Here is a 16599-nt window from a genome sequence, read left to right on the forward strand (position 1 = left end):
TAAAAAGCCCACCTAAATTACATTAGTATAGATTAATTAAGGAGTAAGTCCACATTCGATGCGATCCATGGCGCGAAATCGTGGCAGTACTACATCATCTTCACGAACAAGGTCTCTTTTCCTAGCAAGTTTAAATAACTAGTACACAGCTTAAAACCTTCCTTGTGAGCCTTTTTTACAGCTCCCATTAGATATGCTCAATCCACTGGGAGGCATCAGCCCCCAGCCATCCGCTGGCCAATGTGTCCCGGGAAGCCATCCAGCCATTTCCTAGCGAGCGAAAGGCGATGGCATGACGAACACACCTAGAAAGCGTTGAGAGAAAAAGATGTGGTAGTAAGGAGTGTGTTTGTGCTTCCCGCATCGCATTCGGCGGCAAACGCAGTCAGATGGGTGCTACAAAGACGGCAGTCCGGCACGATTCACCACACGGCCACATCTACGCAGTGAGTCAGTGACGTATCCGGAACGGTTTGCCTATAATGCCTAGTAATTATGGATTCACACGGGCTTTGGTGTTTTCAGCCGCTTGTGCGCCCTTAGGATGGACACCGCACCGTTTCTCAAAGGCGGTGCTGCCAAACCCAGCGGGTGGTTGGACTTCATGGCTATGAAAGAAGCCAAGCAAGCAACTGTTGCCGCACCGTCTTTGACGTCCTCGTGGTGATTGGCGATACCGTTGAAAACCACGTCAACCTCTTGGTCGCGCCATTCTGCGACGTTGTATGTGCAGTCTGGCCAAGTTGTACAGCGGCAACATGAACGTCATGGCCGAACCCGCGGTTGTGAGCCCCTGGGCTCGCCATCATGGCGTCTTGCAGGACACACTGGCCGCCCATCACGAGGACATGTATTTTCCTCTCGGCTTGTTCGTTATGCGTACCAACAGCGCTCATTTAGCCGCGTGGCCACGGCAAGTTGCAATGCCGAGCACGTCGTGGACAGCCCAGTTTGGTGTCTGGCAGCATCTAGTGCGCAGAAGCGTCGGTGTCAAGGAAAAGCATGTCCCATGTCGGAGTTTTGCCAACGCCCTTGCCGCTGCTGAGCACCACTGCGGCGACTGGGCCGATATTTGGCGAGGCCAGGGGTTGTCACTGTTGGATTGGAGTCATTCGTGAGATGATGGATTCACCTGCAAGTTCACTACGCTTATTGGTTCATGCTCCAAGCGACAATTACAATTACGACACGTTGTAAAGCTGTTTGGACCACTACAGCGATGCAACGAAGCCCCTCTCAAGTAAGTTGCTCTAGATGCATCTAGCAATTGACACTTTGAACAGCAAGGCAACTTATCAAAGCCAACGCCCCCATCTCCAGCCAAGAACCAAACAAAGCCAGTCATATAGACCAAGTCCACAAATACCGTCCAGAGTGTGCGGGAAACAGCAGATTATGCAGCAGGGTCATAACTGCTGCGACTTATCCGTCCTCCACGACACACGATATGCACCCTGCGCCGGTGGCGGTAGTCTCTATGCCCAGCTTGCACTGATCCAATACCACGAAAACGCCGGCAAGGTAGCGGGGCATACAGCATCGCTCGAATGGCTTCACTTGGATTACGAACATGTTTCGCTTTGCCGTTAGCGTGACCGAAGGCCCGAGACCTCTGAAAACAGGGTGCTGCCCTTGGGCGTGCGGACAGGGACTTTGTTTCGTGTGACTTGTCAACTTGAACGGGCTTTTTGTGTACAGTATCTGGACGTTGCGGCAAGTCGGTCTTCTCCATGGTAGTCGTCGTGGATTTGCATGGGCTGGCCAAGTGGCCGTCTGCAAGCCGGACGTTGCTGGGTCAAATGGCAGCAATGGTAAAGCTTGATATTGTGGAGTTTTACAGCAATTTGTGAATAGTAAGCGTGATTGCGGTTGATGTCCATCTCGCTCGGAGGCATCTAAAATTGGATAGCATGTCAGGGCTCTTGTGCTAGGGAGGAGAAGAAGAAACATTTGTTATTCGTATGCTTCGCTGTCTTGCTTTTAAACAGCACCCGGACGGGTTGCTGATTACGAATCATGTGTAATGTGACCTCCCGCCCTGATGCAGTATCATGCGAGAAAAGACATTACATGCAGTGCGAGGCAAAAAGCAGTCAACCGGATCGTATACCTGGGCATGATGCTCTATCATCTCTATAATATAACACAGCCACAGTATTTGAGTGTATACTTATTAGTAGGTAAATATCATCTACCAGACTGTCATATGCAACAAACATATACATCAAGTCATTTATTATTTCCCTTCCAAGATGAATACTAATACAAGTATAATACAAGGCGGGGCTGCGCATGCTTTGTGTCAATCTACCGACGCAACAGCGCTCTTCTTCAACGGCCGTGAGTTTACGCCGTCCATTAGAACACCAACATTGAACACCAGAGCAAAACACCGTCACCGTATCCCACCCACCCACCAATCGCACACGGGGTACATGTACCGTTCACAACCAAGTAGTCTTGCCATAGTCACCAACGGGTAGGCGACAAGAAAACCGTCACCAAGGAAGGGTCCGGTACCAGGTCTACCCGTCAAGTCCCGCAGCAAAACCCGCCGAGGCCAATAGCCAGCCTACAAGCCGGCCCCTAGGCCATCAAACCAACATAGGAGCAACAAGATCTAAACAAGGAGTCGACAGCACAGCGCCGGTCCAGGTTCCAACAAGCAGCCACAAGTCGAGCCGAAAGGCTCCCAGGTGCCGCCCGAACCAGCACACAAACCAGTAACCAACCTGACAACACAAAATCCCCAGCCGTCCCAGAAACCTAGCGCCTACACAGCCAACATCCACGGCGTACCAGTCACCATCACACGCACAGCACACCAACATCAAACCACACAAGCAATCGTTCAAAAAGCTACATATCCCCCCCTCGTGTTCGCCTCCATGACCGCTGAGCAAAAGCAACCCATATACTATACAGTGCCAAAAATTCCTGTAATTCGCCTGTGCGCCAAATACATCCCTTCAACCAAACATGTCCCTCACAGCAAATCACAGCAAACTAGAAGAAAAAAAGCCATTCGACGGAATTCTCGCGTCACTCCATCGATCCAGTATGTAGCTCCTCTCTCATCACATTCCCCGTTCCCGCGCTCTCCCCTTGCTGTCCACCTGCCTCCAGACTACTGCCGCGTTACTCCTGAGGGACCAGTCGAATCTTGGCCTTGGGCGAAGGCTTAAGAACACGGCCAGTCGAGCTCAACGACACGCGCGAGACCTTGTTAGACTCCGAAAGCGTCCGCTTAGCCCCGGCAGGAGACACCACCTTGCCCTTCTTACCAGGCTTGGCGTTCTCATCAGCAACAGCCACTATAGTCATGCTTGAAGCTCGCGACGAAACATGGGCAACTCGGCCGCCAGGGCCATTCTTCTTGACCAGCTTCGTGGTAGTCTTCTTCTTGATGATGGCGGCGCCCGTGCTGGCGCGTCTCTGGACTGGAGACTTGTTCGCCATCGACTTCTTTCCCTTAACCGTGATGGACGACACGCCCTTCTTCAAGGCCGTCGCAGCACCCTTGGCGGCCTTGAGACTGACATTCGAAATGGATCGCTGGACACCCTTGGCGGCCGCAACCTTGCGCTTCTTTGCTTTCCCGCTTTCGGCTTCCTCTTCACCAATGAGCTCCTTCAGCTTGCGCTTCCCAGCCTTGACAGTTGCCTTGACCGTCTTCTTGATGTCCGTCTTGGAAGACTTGACGTCGCGTGGTTTCGGACCCAGGACTCCGCGGCAGTTGTGTTCGCCGCAGAGGCATTTCTGCACATTCTTGGCGGAGAAGGGGTCAAAGTTGTAGTCGTAGGTGAGCTCATCCCCCGTCATGATGGGCCGGTCCCCAGCAAAAAGAGCCATGCGAGGCTGTCCCGAGACAATCCATTTGATCATGCGGCAATTGGGGTTGCAACTGTGGTTAACAAATCGAGCGATGCTGCCAGTAGTAGCATCAATGATCATGTTCTGGTCGAAGCTCATCAAATAGTAGCACTGTAGAAGAGAAGAGAAAGAGAAAGAGTTAGCGGCATTGTCAGAGCGAAAGCTCATTCGAGCAATGTGTTGTTGTTGTTGTTTTTTTGCTCTCACCTCATTATTCTTGTATTCTTCATTCATGCGGCGCTCACATTCCTCCTCTGTAATAATCTCACCCGTGTATTCCATAATGATCTGGTTTGCTTTGAAGCAGCGGTTGCTTCTAACGCCGTAGCCACGGTCCGACGTCTTTATCACTTCTACGCCAACTCTATATTTGCCTCCCTTGGAGCGTCGACCGGCCAAATCGCTGAATGAGCGATTGGTGCAAAGCTCCTTTCCGATATTGCAATTGCCAGCATCACACTCGTAGAGCATAATTCTATTTTGGCAGTTATCACCACAGCCATCTTCAGGCTTGCAAACACACTTGGACAAGTCGTGCATGTGAGGCATCTTGCGCCAATAGTCCTTTGAATCACCAATAAAGCGGTCTATATGGTAATTTGTCAGCCAATGGGATCATACGTCGCTTTTTTTTTTTCAGGTTGACACCAGTCGCGAGGTGCACACTCACTCTTGGTCATCTTTTTCCATTCATCTGGTTTGGGTTGGCCGGGTGGGAGGGGATTGCAGATGTTGAAGGGAAGCTTGAAATCGCGCCCAGCAACCAATATGCGCAAACCAGTGTAGATGGGAGAAGGCATAGTATTGTTCACGCGGCCCGTGAGGGCCAATTCCGGCAGGTTGGCAAGCTTCTTCTTTTCACTCGTGGTGAGCCCCTTGAACACATCCACGGGCATTTCCTGGCCGGCGTAGAGGCCCTTGTCGAGATACTTCTTGACGCGATTCTTCCTAGTGTTGGTGATGGGCTCCTGCTCTTCTTGGTCGGACTCGTCCTCCTCGGCAGATTCTTGGACCTTGGGCTTCTTACGAGCTGGCTCGGGCGGCGGTGCATTGGGATCAACAAATTTGCCATTCGCCCAGACGGTATGGATGACAGGACGGTCGTCGATGCCGGAATACTCATTGGTGTCTTGCAGCCGCCGCAGCTCACGCGACATCTTGGCAACACCCATGTTGACGGCCTTGCGTCCCTTCTTGCCCATGCTGGACAGAGTGGTAGCGATGGAGGACACGGCATGCCGACGCGACGAGGTCCGCAAGGGACGCGGCGAAACTTGAGCCTGGCGGCGTGTGCGTGGTGTATGCAAGCTCTCGGGCGACCACTGAAGATTCAACGCGTCAATGCCTGCCCTGAGGGCTTTATCCTGGGCCTTGGGGGGCCTGTCAGCAGCAACCTCGATGCTGCCAACCAAGGTGTCTCCGGAGATGGTCCGGCGGCGCTTGTCGGCCACAGCATCGCCGTTGGCGCGTCTTTTTCCGTGATCAGCGGTGCCGCTCAGCCTGGACAGGTTGTAGACGGGCTCCGAGACACGTGTGCGTCGTGGTCGACTCGGAGCGGGAGGCGACTGGGAGGGCGAGGGCTCCTGGGCCTGGACGGGGGCGGCGTGGATAGCATCGTCGGCGACGGTGATTACGTCGTGTTTAGGGGCGTCCGAATGCTGGCTGTCCGTGTCGGAGAGGGTGGTCGGGGGCGTCGAGCTCGAAGACGCGAGGGTCGACGAGGTGTCGGTCGTGGCGCCGGACAAGCTGCTCTCCGCAAACAGAGACATGGCCAGCAGACAAGAGGACGGCGCGTGTTGCTCACAAAACCGGTGCGCTCATGTGCGGATGCCGCGTCAATGGGCCTTGCCAGCAGCACGGGCGGCCGGAGGAGCGAGAGGAGGTGGACGAGAGGTGGAGGATGAGGAGGAATGGAGTGGTTGTGTGGACAGGTAAGCAAGCAAGTAATGGGCCAAAGGGCAAGATCAAACAAGCGTAGCGAGGCGTAGCAGCAAAGCGTGTGATGGGTGGGTAAAGGGCGCAAAAGGCGTAAAAGGCCGATGGCTGATGGCTGATGGCTGATGGCCAAAAGCTGATTGATGGTCGATGTGGATGGCGGACGGCGGATGGCTGAAGGTGGGCAACAAGAACAGACGCGCCTGGTGGCCGGGGAGGGACGGGACCCAAAGCCAATTTAATGCGGTCCGTATTGAACGAAACAGGCAATGCAACAGTTGGTGCCAATGTCGGGTGTGCAGAGAGCAGTGTTCAGGTCAAAGAGTCGACTTTTGCGTAGCAGCAACACGAGGCTCCAGGTGGCCACTCTCGAGGCCGAACAGGATCAACAACCCAGGGCCACGCATGAACCGCCGCGTCAGGAACACGGTGGCGGCTGGCTCTTGAGAAGCAGAGGAGAAAGAAGACGGGAGAGAGCAAGAGCGGAAGAAAAGAACAGTCGGTGGTCCCGTTGCGGCTCGTTCCTGGATGGTCGAAAACGCAGCAGCTCGCGCACGCGTGTGTAAGGAGAGGGAGAAAAAAAGGCGCCTCTGCTCCCAAGGCTCACGCGAGGGACTTGAGCAGAACAAAGATGATAAATTTCCCCCCGTCCGTCGAAAAAGCGGGCAAACTGGCCGGTCCAAGGTGGGAACGGGATGCCCGGTTATTTTAACGAGGGCTGGACCTTATGTGTGAACAAGAGACATGGACATGGACAGAACAACGCACCTCCACAAGACCACCAACAACCAGGTCACGACCGCGGCCGCAGCCTCGTCCAAGACTCCATGTCTGTTGCATCTCAACTGCGAAACTGAGTGCCTCGAGCGTGCTGCTGCTGAGCCTCACCGGCCTGCAACTCGTCCACAGCTGAATCACCACAACCACGACGATATACATGCCCGGGTAATATATACCATCACTGATGTATATAAGTATTTACCCGACATTTCCCTCCGTCGACGACTATCAACGAGCACTCACAGCTTGGCAAGTGCTCTTCAGTCCCCCTCCCCCCATCCGACGCTTGAGATGGCTCTATCGCCATGAAACATACACGCCGTCGCCCACTCACTCACCCTCGACCAACATCCGCGTATGCCTGGACACCGACACAACACAAGCAAACTCAAAAATCAATTTCCGTCCTTGGCCATGGCTACAATCAATCGCCTTGCCGACACGATTCATCCCCCCGCAGTGCCCGGTCCGGCAGTGGCCACGCGCCTCCAAATGCCACCGTCGACATCGCCAGGCCGCACCACCAAAGCCCTTCTTCACCAAGACACACGCACAAAGGCAGAAAAGGGGCCCGATGCCCGTCCCCAGAACGTGTCGGGTCGATACCATTGGCGCCACCGGCTGTCCTAGCTGAACGCCAGCATGACCCCTGCCTTGGACTTTGCATCCTCCCGCCGCTATCAAGTTCCAGAGACTGGCGTATTCGACGTATTTTCCCACCGTGGTAGTACATGTAAATCACACGATGTAGTCATGTCCCCTACCGAGTCCTCCATTGGAACTGATCCTGAGTTGCGCCTTGTCCTCGTCCCGGCCTTGCTGCGGAGTGACAAACCCCCCGGTGCGCATCAATTGACGAGGTACACCAAGCCGTGAGCATCCACGCTTTAAAAAAAAAACCACCAAGTTGCGCCAGAGAGGCATCCCCAACCCATGGAGGTTTCCTTCATAAACTCACTCTGTTCGTTGAGTCTTGCCTCCAACCTTCCATGTCTGAGCCTTCATTCTCCAGACCCATGTGCTTCCACCACCCCGTCACTCACTGATAAAACACGCATCGTGCAGCTCCAGCATTCCGGGAAAAAAAATCTTTGCCTCTAAATCTCCCATCTCAGTTGTGTATATTTGCGTGCTCTATTACTCGACTCCCACGGGGCAGTCGTCACAACAATCCGCCATGCCCATCGAGCCCATGCCCGGCTGCGCATCTTGATCCCCTACCAACACCAGCACTCTGCTACATCGCGCAAACAGGGCACCAAGGGCCGCAACTCACACCAAGAGCGAGTCCTCCTCCCATCCAACCCCCCTCCCCAAAACAAACAAAAAAGGAACAAGTGTCCAACCGACCAACAACCTCGGTCGCACCAGACTCCTCCCCAATCGATGCTCGAGGCATGCCTCGTCTGCAACAGCACTGCCCGTAACCACACACAACTCCGTGAAATCACACCCCAGGCTCTGTGAACAGGCACTTTGCGAGCACAAGATCTATACACGGCAATTTTTTTTAAGTTTCCAGCATCCCCCTATGCATACCATCATCTCAGCTTCGCAAGTTCGTAGCCCAGAAAGCTGCTTCAAGCAATCATGTCCATACTCGAGCACAACTCCATCAACAGAGACAAACGGCCTCAAGCATCGTCCCAATCAGGCGTAAGCTTCAATACCCTCTGGCAGCAATGTAGTCCATGCCCATCTGGACAGTGAACTCGTCCGTCGCACTCCTCTGCAGTAAAAGGAACCAATGCCCGAGTAACCATCGTCATGGACTCACGACACGCCACCAGTCGACACGGCGAAATGGCCGAGTCATCGTGTCTCCCGGGTTCTTAACTCCGATTCAGCTCAGAACCATCCCTTCATAAAGCCACTTCAATCGTGGCACAGTCCAAGTATATCCATCCACGTCCGTCTTCTAGTCCACCTTCGGTCCCCTACGAGTTCCCTCAACACTTCTCCCTTCCTGAGATTTCAAATCTGTACCATGGGCCCATGAGTGTAACTTGTATTTTGCCCAAGCCAGAAACAGGCCAAACACCAACTTCTGCAATAGAGCCGAAGCAATATTGTTTACGAATATGCCTTTCACGTGCACCCGCATGGCACGTAGGCTCTGCAACAGGGCCAACAGGCAGAAAATGGCCACCTTGAACAGCATGACACATGGTGGCTACAGAACATGACGTCAAAACAATGTGTGAATACTCTATCTAATTGTCCGGCGTAATTAAACAAGTGCCGAGCAAAGACAATCGCTTACGCACTGGTCCCGAATCTAAACAGCCGGTCGAACCAGACGCGCAGCCAGTCCTGCTCCCACTATCTAGACACCCAGGGGCAGCCGGGTACGTCGCGCATCGCTGTGCAATCCATATCTATCTTCCAAATACATCGGGAAAGGGTATTATCTCCATCTAAACAAGGGCCGCCAAGTCACCATCTACAACAAACGTCAAGAGGACAAGTCGCCTTCTCTCTACCAGTCAGCATCTAGGCAGCAGTCTCCTTCTCGGCCGCCTCATCGGTGACCTTGGGGGCAACGTCAGCAGCAGGTGTCACGTCAGGCTTGGGCTCAGACCCGGCCGCTGGAACCTCTGCACCGGCAACAGCGGGAGCAGCGTCGGCCTTCGTCTCCTCTGCCTTGGGTGTCAAATCAACCAGCTTGACAGTTTCGCCTTCCTTCACACTAGGGCCCTGACCACCATACTCCTTGGGCAGAGAGGCTGAAATGTCCGGCAACTCAGTGGCGAGAGTGGTTCCCGAGGCCATGGGATGGAACTTGCGCAATGTAGCAGTGGGCAGGAAAAGCTTCATAGCGGCATACATCCAGCCCATGATGGCTGGCACATTAACAAAGTACTTGTGGGCAAGTAGTTCCGGATACGCCATGGAGAAGGTCTCGATGGTTTTCTTGGTAGCAGCCTTGACGTCAGGGTCCATGCGGAGGAAGCTGACGGACAGGTAGTCGTGGACCTGAAGCATCTGATGGCTGTCCGGGGCGTCCAATGCAAGGGGTTCCTTGATTTCATTGAGACGGAGTTTCTGGACGCCGAGCTCCATGAGGGCGACACGCCAACGAATGAAGCTATTGTCTGTTAGCTGGATCAAACGACTACCGAGACTTTGGTTGGCTTACTCGTCGACATTTCCAAAGGTGGCCTTTTTATCCTTGACGGCGCCATAAATATTCCACGTAATGACTGTCTCCTTTTCCCCATTGGCATCCTTGTGAACGGTCACGAAGCCCAAGTCACCAAACTTGCTCTCGTCAAAGGGTTCAGTCACAAGCTTCCCGGCCTGAATCTTCTTGCGCCACTCCAAGGCAGACGTAAGCTGCTTCTCGGCGGCAGCGACATCATTGTTGTTGGCCTTGAGGAACTTGACGAGGACAACTTGCGTAGGGGCGTGGGCACTGTCGGTGGACAGCGCAACCCCCCACATCTCATCGTGGTCAGCCTTTTTGGTGATGTCAGGCAAACGGGCAGTCAGCTTGGTGAGAGGAGTTTCGGCAGGCGGGGTGGCAGTCTCAGTAGCCGTTTCCGTGGCAGTCTCAGTGGCCATATCGCCAGCAGCCTGGGCCGCAGCCACGGGCTCAGTGGCGGGAACTTGTTCGGGAGACATTTGATGGTGACGTTGCCTGACGCTGGCGCTGGCAGTGCCGTGTTGGGAATATATTTGTGTATATTATAAAATAAATAAATATGTTTATATATATTTTAAAATAAATTACTTAAATTTTTAAGCAATATGGCGTAAGCGCACCTAGCAAAAAGAGTAAGCCCGCCGAGCAATTCACGTTCAGAAGGGCTGGATCGCTGGAGATGCGAAGGACAAAAACGTCTGGGGACGAGAAGAAGGGGGGGAAAAGTAGAGAGAAGAAATAAATTGGCGTTTGACCAGGAGATAAGTTGATGACACCCAGGTACGAGGTACCGGCAGTACCAACCGTTGAGCCGTGTACACCTGCACACCTGCCCATCTTCGTGCCTGCTTCAAGTATCTTCGTACCTGGCGGAGGAAGCTTCTGTGGGTCAGCCATCCCCAGGGGTCAATGCAACCCAGAGGCGACATTGAACCGTTAAATTGTGGCTTCATCAAACATGCAATTCTGCGTCGCGGCTCACCGACTAGCTCCGAGCCAATCTCGACGTCCAGTCACCCTGTCCACGCCCAGTGCATGACAAAGGACGCGCAATTGACTGGTGCATTTGTTTTTCCAACAAGCGGGTAGACGAGGCGCTAGACGGAGCGCTTGATGCGAGGTATCCAGTGCCTAGGTAATTATCGAGTACCGGCAGTCAAGTCAGGCACGGGTGAGATCAGATGATGGACTGTCCGTGGCCCTTCGCACTGTTCCATCGCTACCACCTTCTTTAATCGAAATACGCCCCATCACTGTCATATCGATACCCAAGAGGCAGCAGCTATGCCGTCATCTAGTTTCCTTCATTTGCCAAAAAAAAATTTTTTTACTATAAAGCAAGTGTAATCCGATTCACGACTCTTCACTATCGCAGCCCAGTTGGCAGAAATCCTTGCCTCATGCTCCCCAAGAAGCCAATCATCGCGGCCAAATCACTGTCGGACAAACCCATGCCAATACATCCTCCCAGGTGCAATAGCATAACTCCTCAAGACCCATACGGCAGCCATTTTCTCAAAATGCCCAAGTTCTCCGGGGTAGTAATGCCCAGCACAATCGTAAAGTTTCAAGGGCCAAGCTGTTTTGTCACAGCACCACAACCCAATTTGTTCCCAAATCCTGTGATATCCTTAATTCCCCATTGTCCAGAAACTCACCAATTCATCATCCCAATAAAACCCCATCTCCGATGATATGTATTCAAGCCACTACTGGGGAGTCAGCGCGCGAGCGAGGATGCGCTCAACAGCAGTGAACTCTGCGTGGGCTGCCTGCGACAAGGTCATTTGGTCAAAGGCCGGTCCAAACATGTAGCCAATTTCGGCCCAAAAGTATCCCCAGTACATGTCTGTCTCCTGAGACTTTTCCAGAAGGATAGTGCGTTCCACATGCGGGCGGGCCACCATGTCGCGATGCGTCTGCTCGCGGATCATGGCAATATACCACTGCAATGGCGTTAGTGGTGACCGGACCCCAAAAGCTGTTCAGTGGAGAAAACTTACTTCAATCACGTCAAGTGGCATGCCTGGCTTTGGAGCAAGGCTGTACTGATGACGCCAGCAACTCGCAAATCGTGGCTGGTTGTACCGGCGCTCTTCCATATCGGACAAGTTGGCCAGATAGGAAATATCGTCTTTCATCAGGGGTGTAAAGCCAGGGCATTTCATAGCAGTGGCTATCAGCCGCCGGTAAAGCTGATGCGTCAGGTTGACCTGGTCATCCTGCTTCTGGATGCTGCGGGACAGCAGTCGGGCGAGCTCGCAGGTAGCCTTGAATACAGCGTGCCTCTGGCTAATGGTAATGCGATCCGTGACATACCAAGGGAATTTCTTCAGGGTACTGATCAAGCATTCGTAGGGACGCTGTGGGCAGTCTTTGGAGAATGGAGACTGCAAAAAAGGAAGGGATCAGTGAGGGACCAGTAAGCGAAATTACAACGAGACTCACGCGATGAGGGACCTCGACATGTTTCACGAGCATAATCATCTCTTCTTCCGACACGAAGCCTTTGAAATTTTCCCACGGTTCGTTGGGATTCAGCGGCTTGAACTGAGGAGACGCTCCATTCCACATAATACCTTTGGCAAGAGGAAACAAATCCTTCATGAGACTTTCTTGGCTGGAGAGCTCCACCTCAACTGGTCGATCGCCAAGTCGACTGATGCGACCGCCGAGGATATTTTGTTGATGCTTCTCTACTGCCTTGTTCGCATCATCAAGAGTAACAAACTCGACATATGCATCCATTGTCTTACTCGTTACTCGCTCCATGATGATGTGAACCGGCTCATCGGCGTCATTAAGAATTTTGGAGTTGCGTCCCAAGAAAGCAATAACTTCCGATCGTTTCGTAGCGAAAGGAATCTACAAGCTGGATTAGACAACAACCCAGGTCCTGGCACTTTGAAACTCACATTCTTTAGCTTCACAACGCCATGGTTTGTGGCAACGGCCTGACGAGCACCTTCAAGAAATGGGAAATATTGCGGATCCAGCGCATTATGAAGCGCAGGCAATCCAGATTCTGTAGCCGTTAAATGATTAAGGGTGTCGGAGCGCAAATTCTGGATTTGGCTATGAGGCGACACATAGCGGTGATCAGCAAATGGCACAATTGCGGTGCTTCCAATATCATGGTCAGTCCCAGGAGGGTAATATGTCGTATGCACGATGGTCTGTGCATTAGTGGAAACGGTGTCGTTTTTTCGAACACCAGTTGCCAGACTCAGGTCGAACTTTGGCGGCGGTTCGCTCGTCACCGCTGCAGAGAGCCCAGAAGTTTGAGGAGCAAAATTTCGCGGCTCCGTCAGTGTCCCAAGCCTGGTATAATCAGGACTCTTTATAGTCCCAGAGACAGAGCCAACGTAGCTAAGTCTGCCGCTGGTACTGGGGCTCAACAGGGCTGAGGCAGAGTGACAAGAGTGGCTGCTCGGCAAACCAGCACCAGCTTGGGGAGGTGAAAATGCTCGTTCATTATAGTGACTCTGCGAGTACACTCCGTGCTGGGCAGGCTCGGGGCTTTGCACCACAGCTACGTGTTGCGAGTCTTGTCAGCAGGATGATCGAGCACACTGGTCTGGCTGTGGTTGAAGATAATACCTTGGTCAACCGTCTTGGACTTGGTTCCCTCCTAGAGAACTGCGTCCTTTTCGGCATCGCAACGTCGCACATGCGAAAGCAGTTCGAGTGCCACGCTCCCTTCCAGAGAGCCAGTAAAGCTCGTGGTAGTAGAGCAGGTATTTTCAGAGCCCCCAACTCTGTAGCCAGATGTTCCGCGCGAAGACTGTGAGAATTACGGATCAGCCTAGTCTCATTGAACTTTGGTAGTAGTGCTTACCTCGCTTTCATTGCTGGAGACGCTTGTCTCCTGGGGAAGCCAGGCCGCAGACTGCGGGTTAAGCGACGTCAAGGAGCTCATGGTCAAGTTTGTACTCGCAAATCGATTTGGCAGGTTTCGAGGCAGTTTGTGGTCGCGCCGGGCTCAGAATTGAAATTAGCAACTAGCTTTTCGGTGGACAGTGTTATGGATTTCCTGGAAAAGGTCGTAATAGTTTCGCCAATCCCTAACCAAATCAGACGAACAAATTTCTACCTCTGGTAAGCATGGTTCTTGAACACAAAGAAATGTTAAATGTAACAGACAAGTCAGAGCTAGTGTCTAGGCTCTCGAAAAGTGGCAGGGAACGAAGTAGCCCACCTTTTTGGTTCTCGTTGCAAGTTCTGCCGCAAAAGTAAAGCTGCAGACACCCAGTTGCGAAACTGGGATTTGAGCCCTGTGTCCAGCTTTCAATTCTCCAGAAAATGTGTTGGAACGGGAAAGACGAGGATTGAAAGCACAAGGGAGGAGTCAGTCAAAAAAAAAAGCCCAAAATACGTTTGTAAAGATCGGCGTTTAACAAAGCCCAACCACCCTATTGTTCACGTTCACAAGGGTGCGTAAGGATTGTTACTGTTATGGCGCCGAGATTGATAATGTGAGTGGTTGAAGTAGTGGAGAGGTCGCAGTCGCGCTTTAACCTTTGTATTGGCAATGCCAGCTGGCGGGCAGATATTAGCGCGCGGTTGCAGCTGGCAGAGCAAAATAAACAATGAGACCAGTCTCGATTGCTGGTTCGTGATTCTTTTAGTCTAGATTCCTTTATTGTTCATGTTCAAGTGTCCTCATGCGAAACCCGAGTGCAAGCAGAATGTCTGGTAGGGTTAGCAATGTGCCGAGGTGAATACTCGCGAAACGAAGCGATAGCAAGAAGCCTCGTCATAACTCAGATATCGCCCAAGGCAGCTCATTGGCGGCTTTTTATGCTTTTTGTTTCACAAAGATTCTGCATCTTGCTTTGCAAGTGATGAAAAGCTTCACAGGAAATCCAATGCAAAAATGTCAGTAAAGAAACGAGTTGTGATAATTGTGTTCATTGCTGCTACCAGGATAGCATCACATCTATTCATCGAATTCATTGAATTCGTCCCTCTGATTTGGAATGATGCCCGAATAAGTTCATTCAAGATGGTGCATTTCTCCAGTCAAGAGATGAGCGAAGATGCCCGTACAATGTTGAGTCCCAGTTCGCCGTAGCTAAGTTTGCTCTTTTTTTGTCGCCCTCCCTCATTTAATCGAACTGCGCAAGTGTCAGAGCTGTCGATTTCCACCCTAAAAAGACAATCAACCTACCGGTGTCAAGAAAGACTCTGCCACAAATCGCGCCCTGGCGTTCAACTGCACCATGTCAGCTGTTGTGAGAAACTCCGAACGGAACGCTGCACGGCGTATTCACAACATACGAAAAGCTTCATTTCGGAAATTTCCTTGTCTACATCCTCCATGAATTGTATAATAAAGTCGACCAACTTGTGCTTCAACATTTCGTCCGTGTGGAAGTTTGTTATTAAAAAGGAGATGTCGTATCCCTGTAGGCACACGTCAGCAGCTGCGCGGGAAGCTCTCTGCTCTATCTGTCAGAGAGTAACAAACCTTGATTGGCTTTCTTCGTAGGATGAAGAAGGACTCGGCTCTCTGTGTCAAGAATCTTGTAAACTTGTGGACCAGGATGTGCTCAATCTCGTCTGCCTGCTTGATCTTGATGCTAATACGGATGGAATTGATGCTGGGCTCGATAAAAACCCGCTCGTTTTCGTTTCGCGCAATCGTTAACGGGGTCAGAAGGACTTCAGGAGATGTCTGGGCCTCGATCTCGGGGACATTGTGACGCTCCGCGGTTTGTGAGGCAAAGTTGGACAACGTCAGCGCAGCAGTCAAGCTGCTACGCACGCACTGGAGGTACGGCCGCAGAGATTGAGACTATCAAAGGGGCAAAGATTAGACCAGGACCCATCACCACAATCCTTTCAATCCGACCCTACTCACCATAATTGCTGATAGAGGCGAGCTCTGACAGCTTGGGGAGGAATCACGTTGGGTGACGCCAGCGGTGATGTCTTGAGCAGTTCAGCGGGGTCGCTCAGGATGGCTCAGGCCGCCCGTCTGACGTTGCTGCGTGGGGCCGTAGCTACTCCAGGAGGCCACGGCTTCTGTGCTCACGTGACGTGACGTGACGTCTGAGTGACTGAAGCTGGGATGGTGACTGGCTTGTCAAAAATTACAAAGGGTAAAGGAAATATGTACGAATTTACCTTTGCCATTTCTTGTACATTGCCGTCTCTCATTTGTTCAAGCGCACATGTGAAGTCATGTCCAAGAACCGCTTTTGTTCGGCCAAGAGTGCCCCTCTTGCTCGGAACTGCGGTACCGCAATGTCTGTGCCTGCCATGAAAGTAGCTATTTGATGATGATGAACTTGTTAATGGTCCAATGAGACACGACTTGAAACATGTTGGCCTTTGAGATATTGTGTTAACTCAGTCTGGACAATTTACCTCAGATCTCCCGAAAATGCATGCTACAAAGCGACGCCATACCAAAGAAGCCAGGACCTTCACCACACCAGATCGTCTACTCCGTACTTCCTTTCCAATTTAAATATGACTATAAAATGTCACACCCAACAACAATGATGACTGAAAAAAAAAAAAAGCACAAACACTACAACCTGCCACACAAGCCGCCGAGAGCGCCTGAGCAGTAGTCCATAGGAGCGTCTCGAATTTTTATTTGTTTTTGGCTGCGCACGCTTTAGGGTAGCGCGCCATCATCGCGGACCTTGCTCCCTCATCCCAGTCCAACGAGGAGTTGGCCACAGTGTTCCGTCCGTGGGAAGGGGGATGGATACCAAAGCAGGCGTCATTGCTGAAATTAATAAGGAAGTTCTCACAAGACTATTATTCTTCCAAAATAGTATTCAAATATAGGCATTCTCATATCTGCACAAGGCTTGCATGGCCATGGTCCATCATTTCTGGTGCTCAAGATT

At 52.1% G+C, this 16599-nt stretch overlaps 4 protein-coding genes across 4 annotated transcripts; all 4 read right to left on the bottom strand.

The window, feature by feature from the left end:
* Positions 1-3138: 3138 nt before the first annotated feature.
* On the bottom strand, positions 3139-5642 carry MAA_09293 (SET domain protein; the record flags this gene model as incomplete). The annotated part of the gene is made up of 3 exons (XM_007827291.2): positions 3139-3984; positions 4081-4460; positions 4544-5642. 3 exons carry the CDS (start codon positions 5640-5642, stop codon positions 3139-3141), a joined length of 2325 nt encoding a protein of 774 aa, XP_007825482.2.
* Positions 5643-9081: 3439 nt separating this feature from the next.
* On the bottom strand, positions 9082-10212 carry MAA_09294 (Cellular retinaldehyde-binding/triple function; the record flags this gene model as incomplete). The annotated part of the gene is made up of 2 exons (XM_007827292.1): positions 9082-9676; positions 9728-10212. 2 exons carry the CDS (start codon positions 10210-10212, stop codon positions 9082-9084), a joined length of 1080 nt encoding a protein of 359 aa, XP_007825483.1.
* A 1230-nt stretch (positions 10213-11442) lies between these two features.
* On the bottom strand, positions 11443-13652 carry MAA_09295 (RNA recognition, RNP-1; the record flags this gene model as incomplete). Its single annotated transcript, XM_007827293.1, has 6 exons — positions 11443-11679; positions 11737-12123; positions 12182-12598; positions 12649-13265; positions 13404-13452; positions 13572-13652. The coding sequence occupies 6 exons, from the start codon at positions 13650-13652 to the stop codon at positions 11443-11445; spliced, it is 1788 nt and encodes a 595-aa protein (XP_007825484.1).
* A 1189-nt stretch (positions 13653-14841) lies between these two features.
* Positions 14842-15599, bottom strand: MAA_09296 (ARP23 complex 20kDa subunit; the record flags this gene model as incomplete). Its single annotated transcript, XM_007827294.1, has 5 exons — positions 14842-14850; positions 14904-14948; positions 15014-15139; positions 15204-15530; positions 15597-15599. 5 exons carry the CDS (start codon positions 15597-15599, stop codon positions 14842-14844), a joined length of 510 nt encoding a protein of 169 aa, XP_007825485.1.
* Between the last annotated feature and the right edge of the window lie 1000 nt (positions 15600-16599).

Source organism: Metarhizium robertsii (genome assembly GCF_000187425.2).
Source record: "Metarhizium robertsii ARSEF 23 chromosome Unknown MAA_Scf_3, whole genome shotgun sequence".
Taxonomy (NCBI): domain Eukaryota; kingdom Fungi; phylum Ascomycota; class Sordariomycetes; order Hypocreales; family Clavicipitaceae; genus Metarhizium; species Metarhizium robertsii.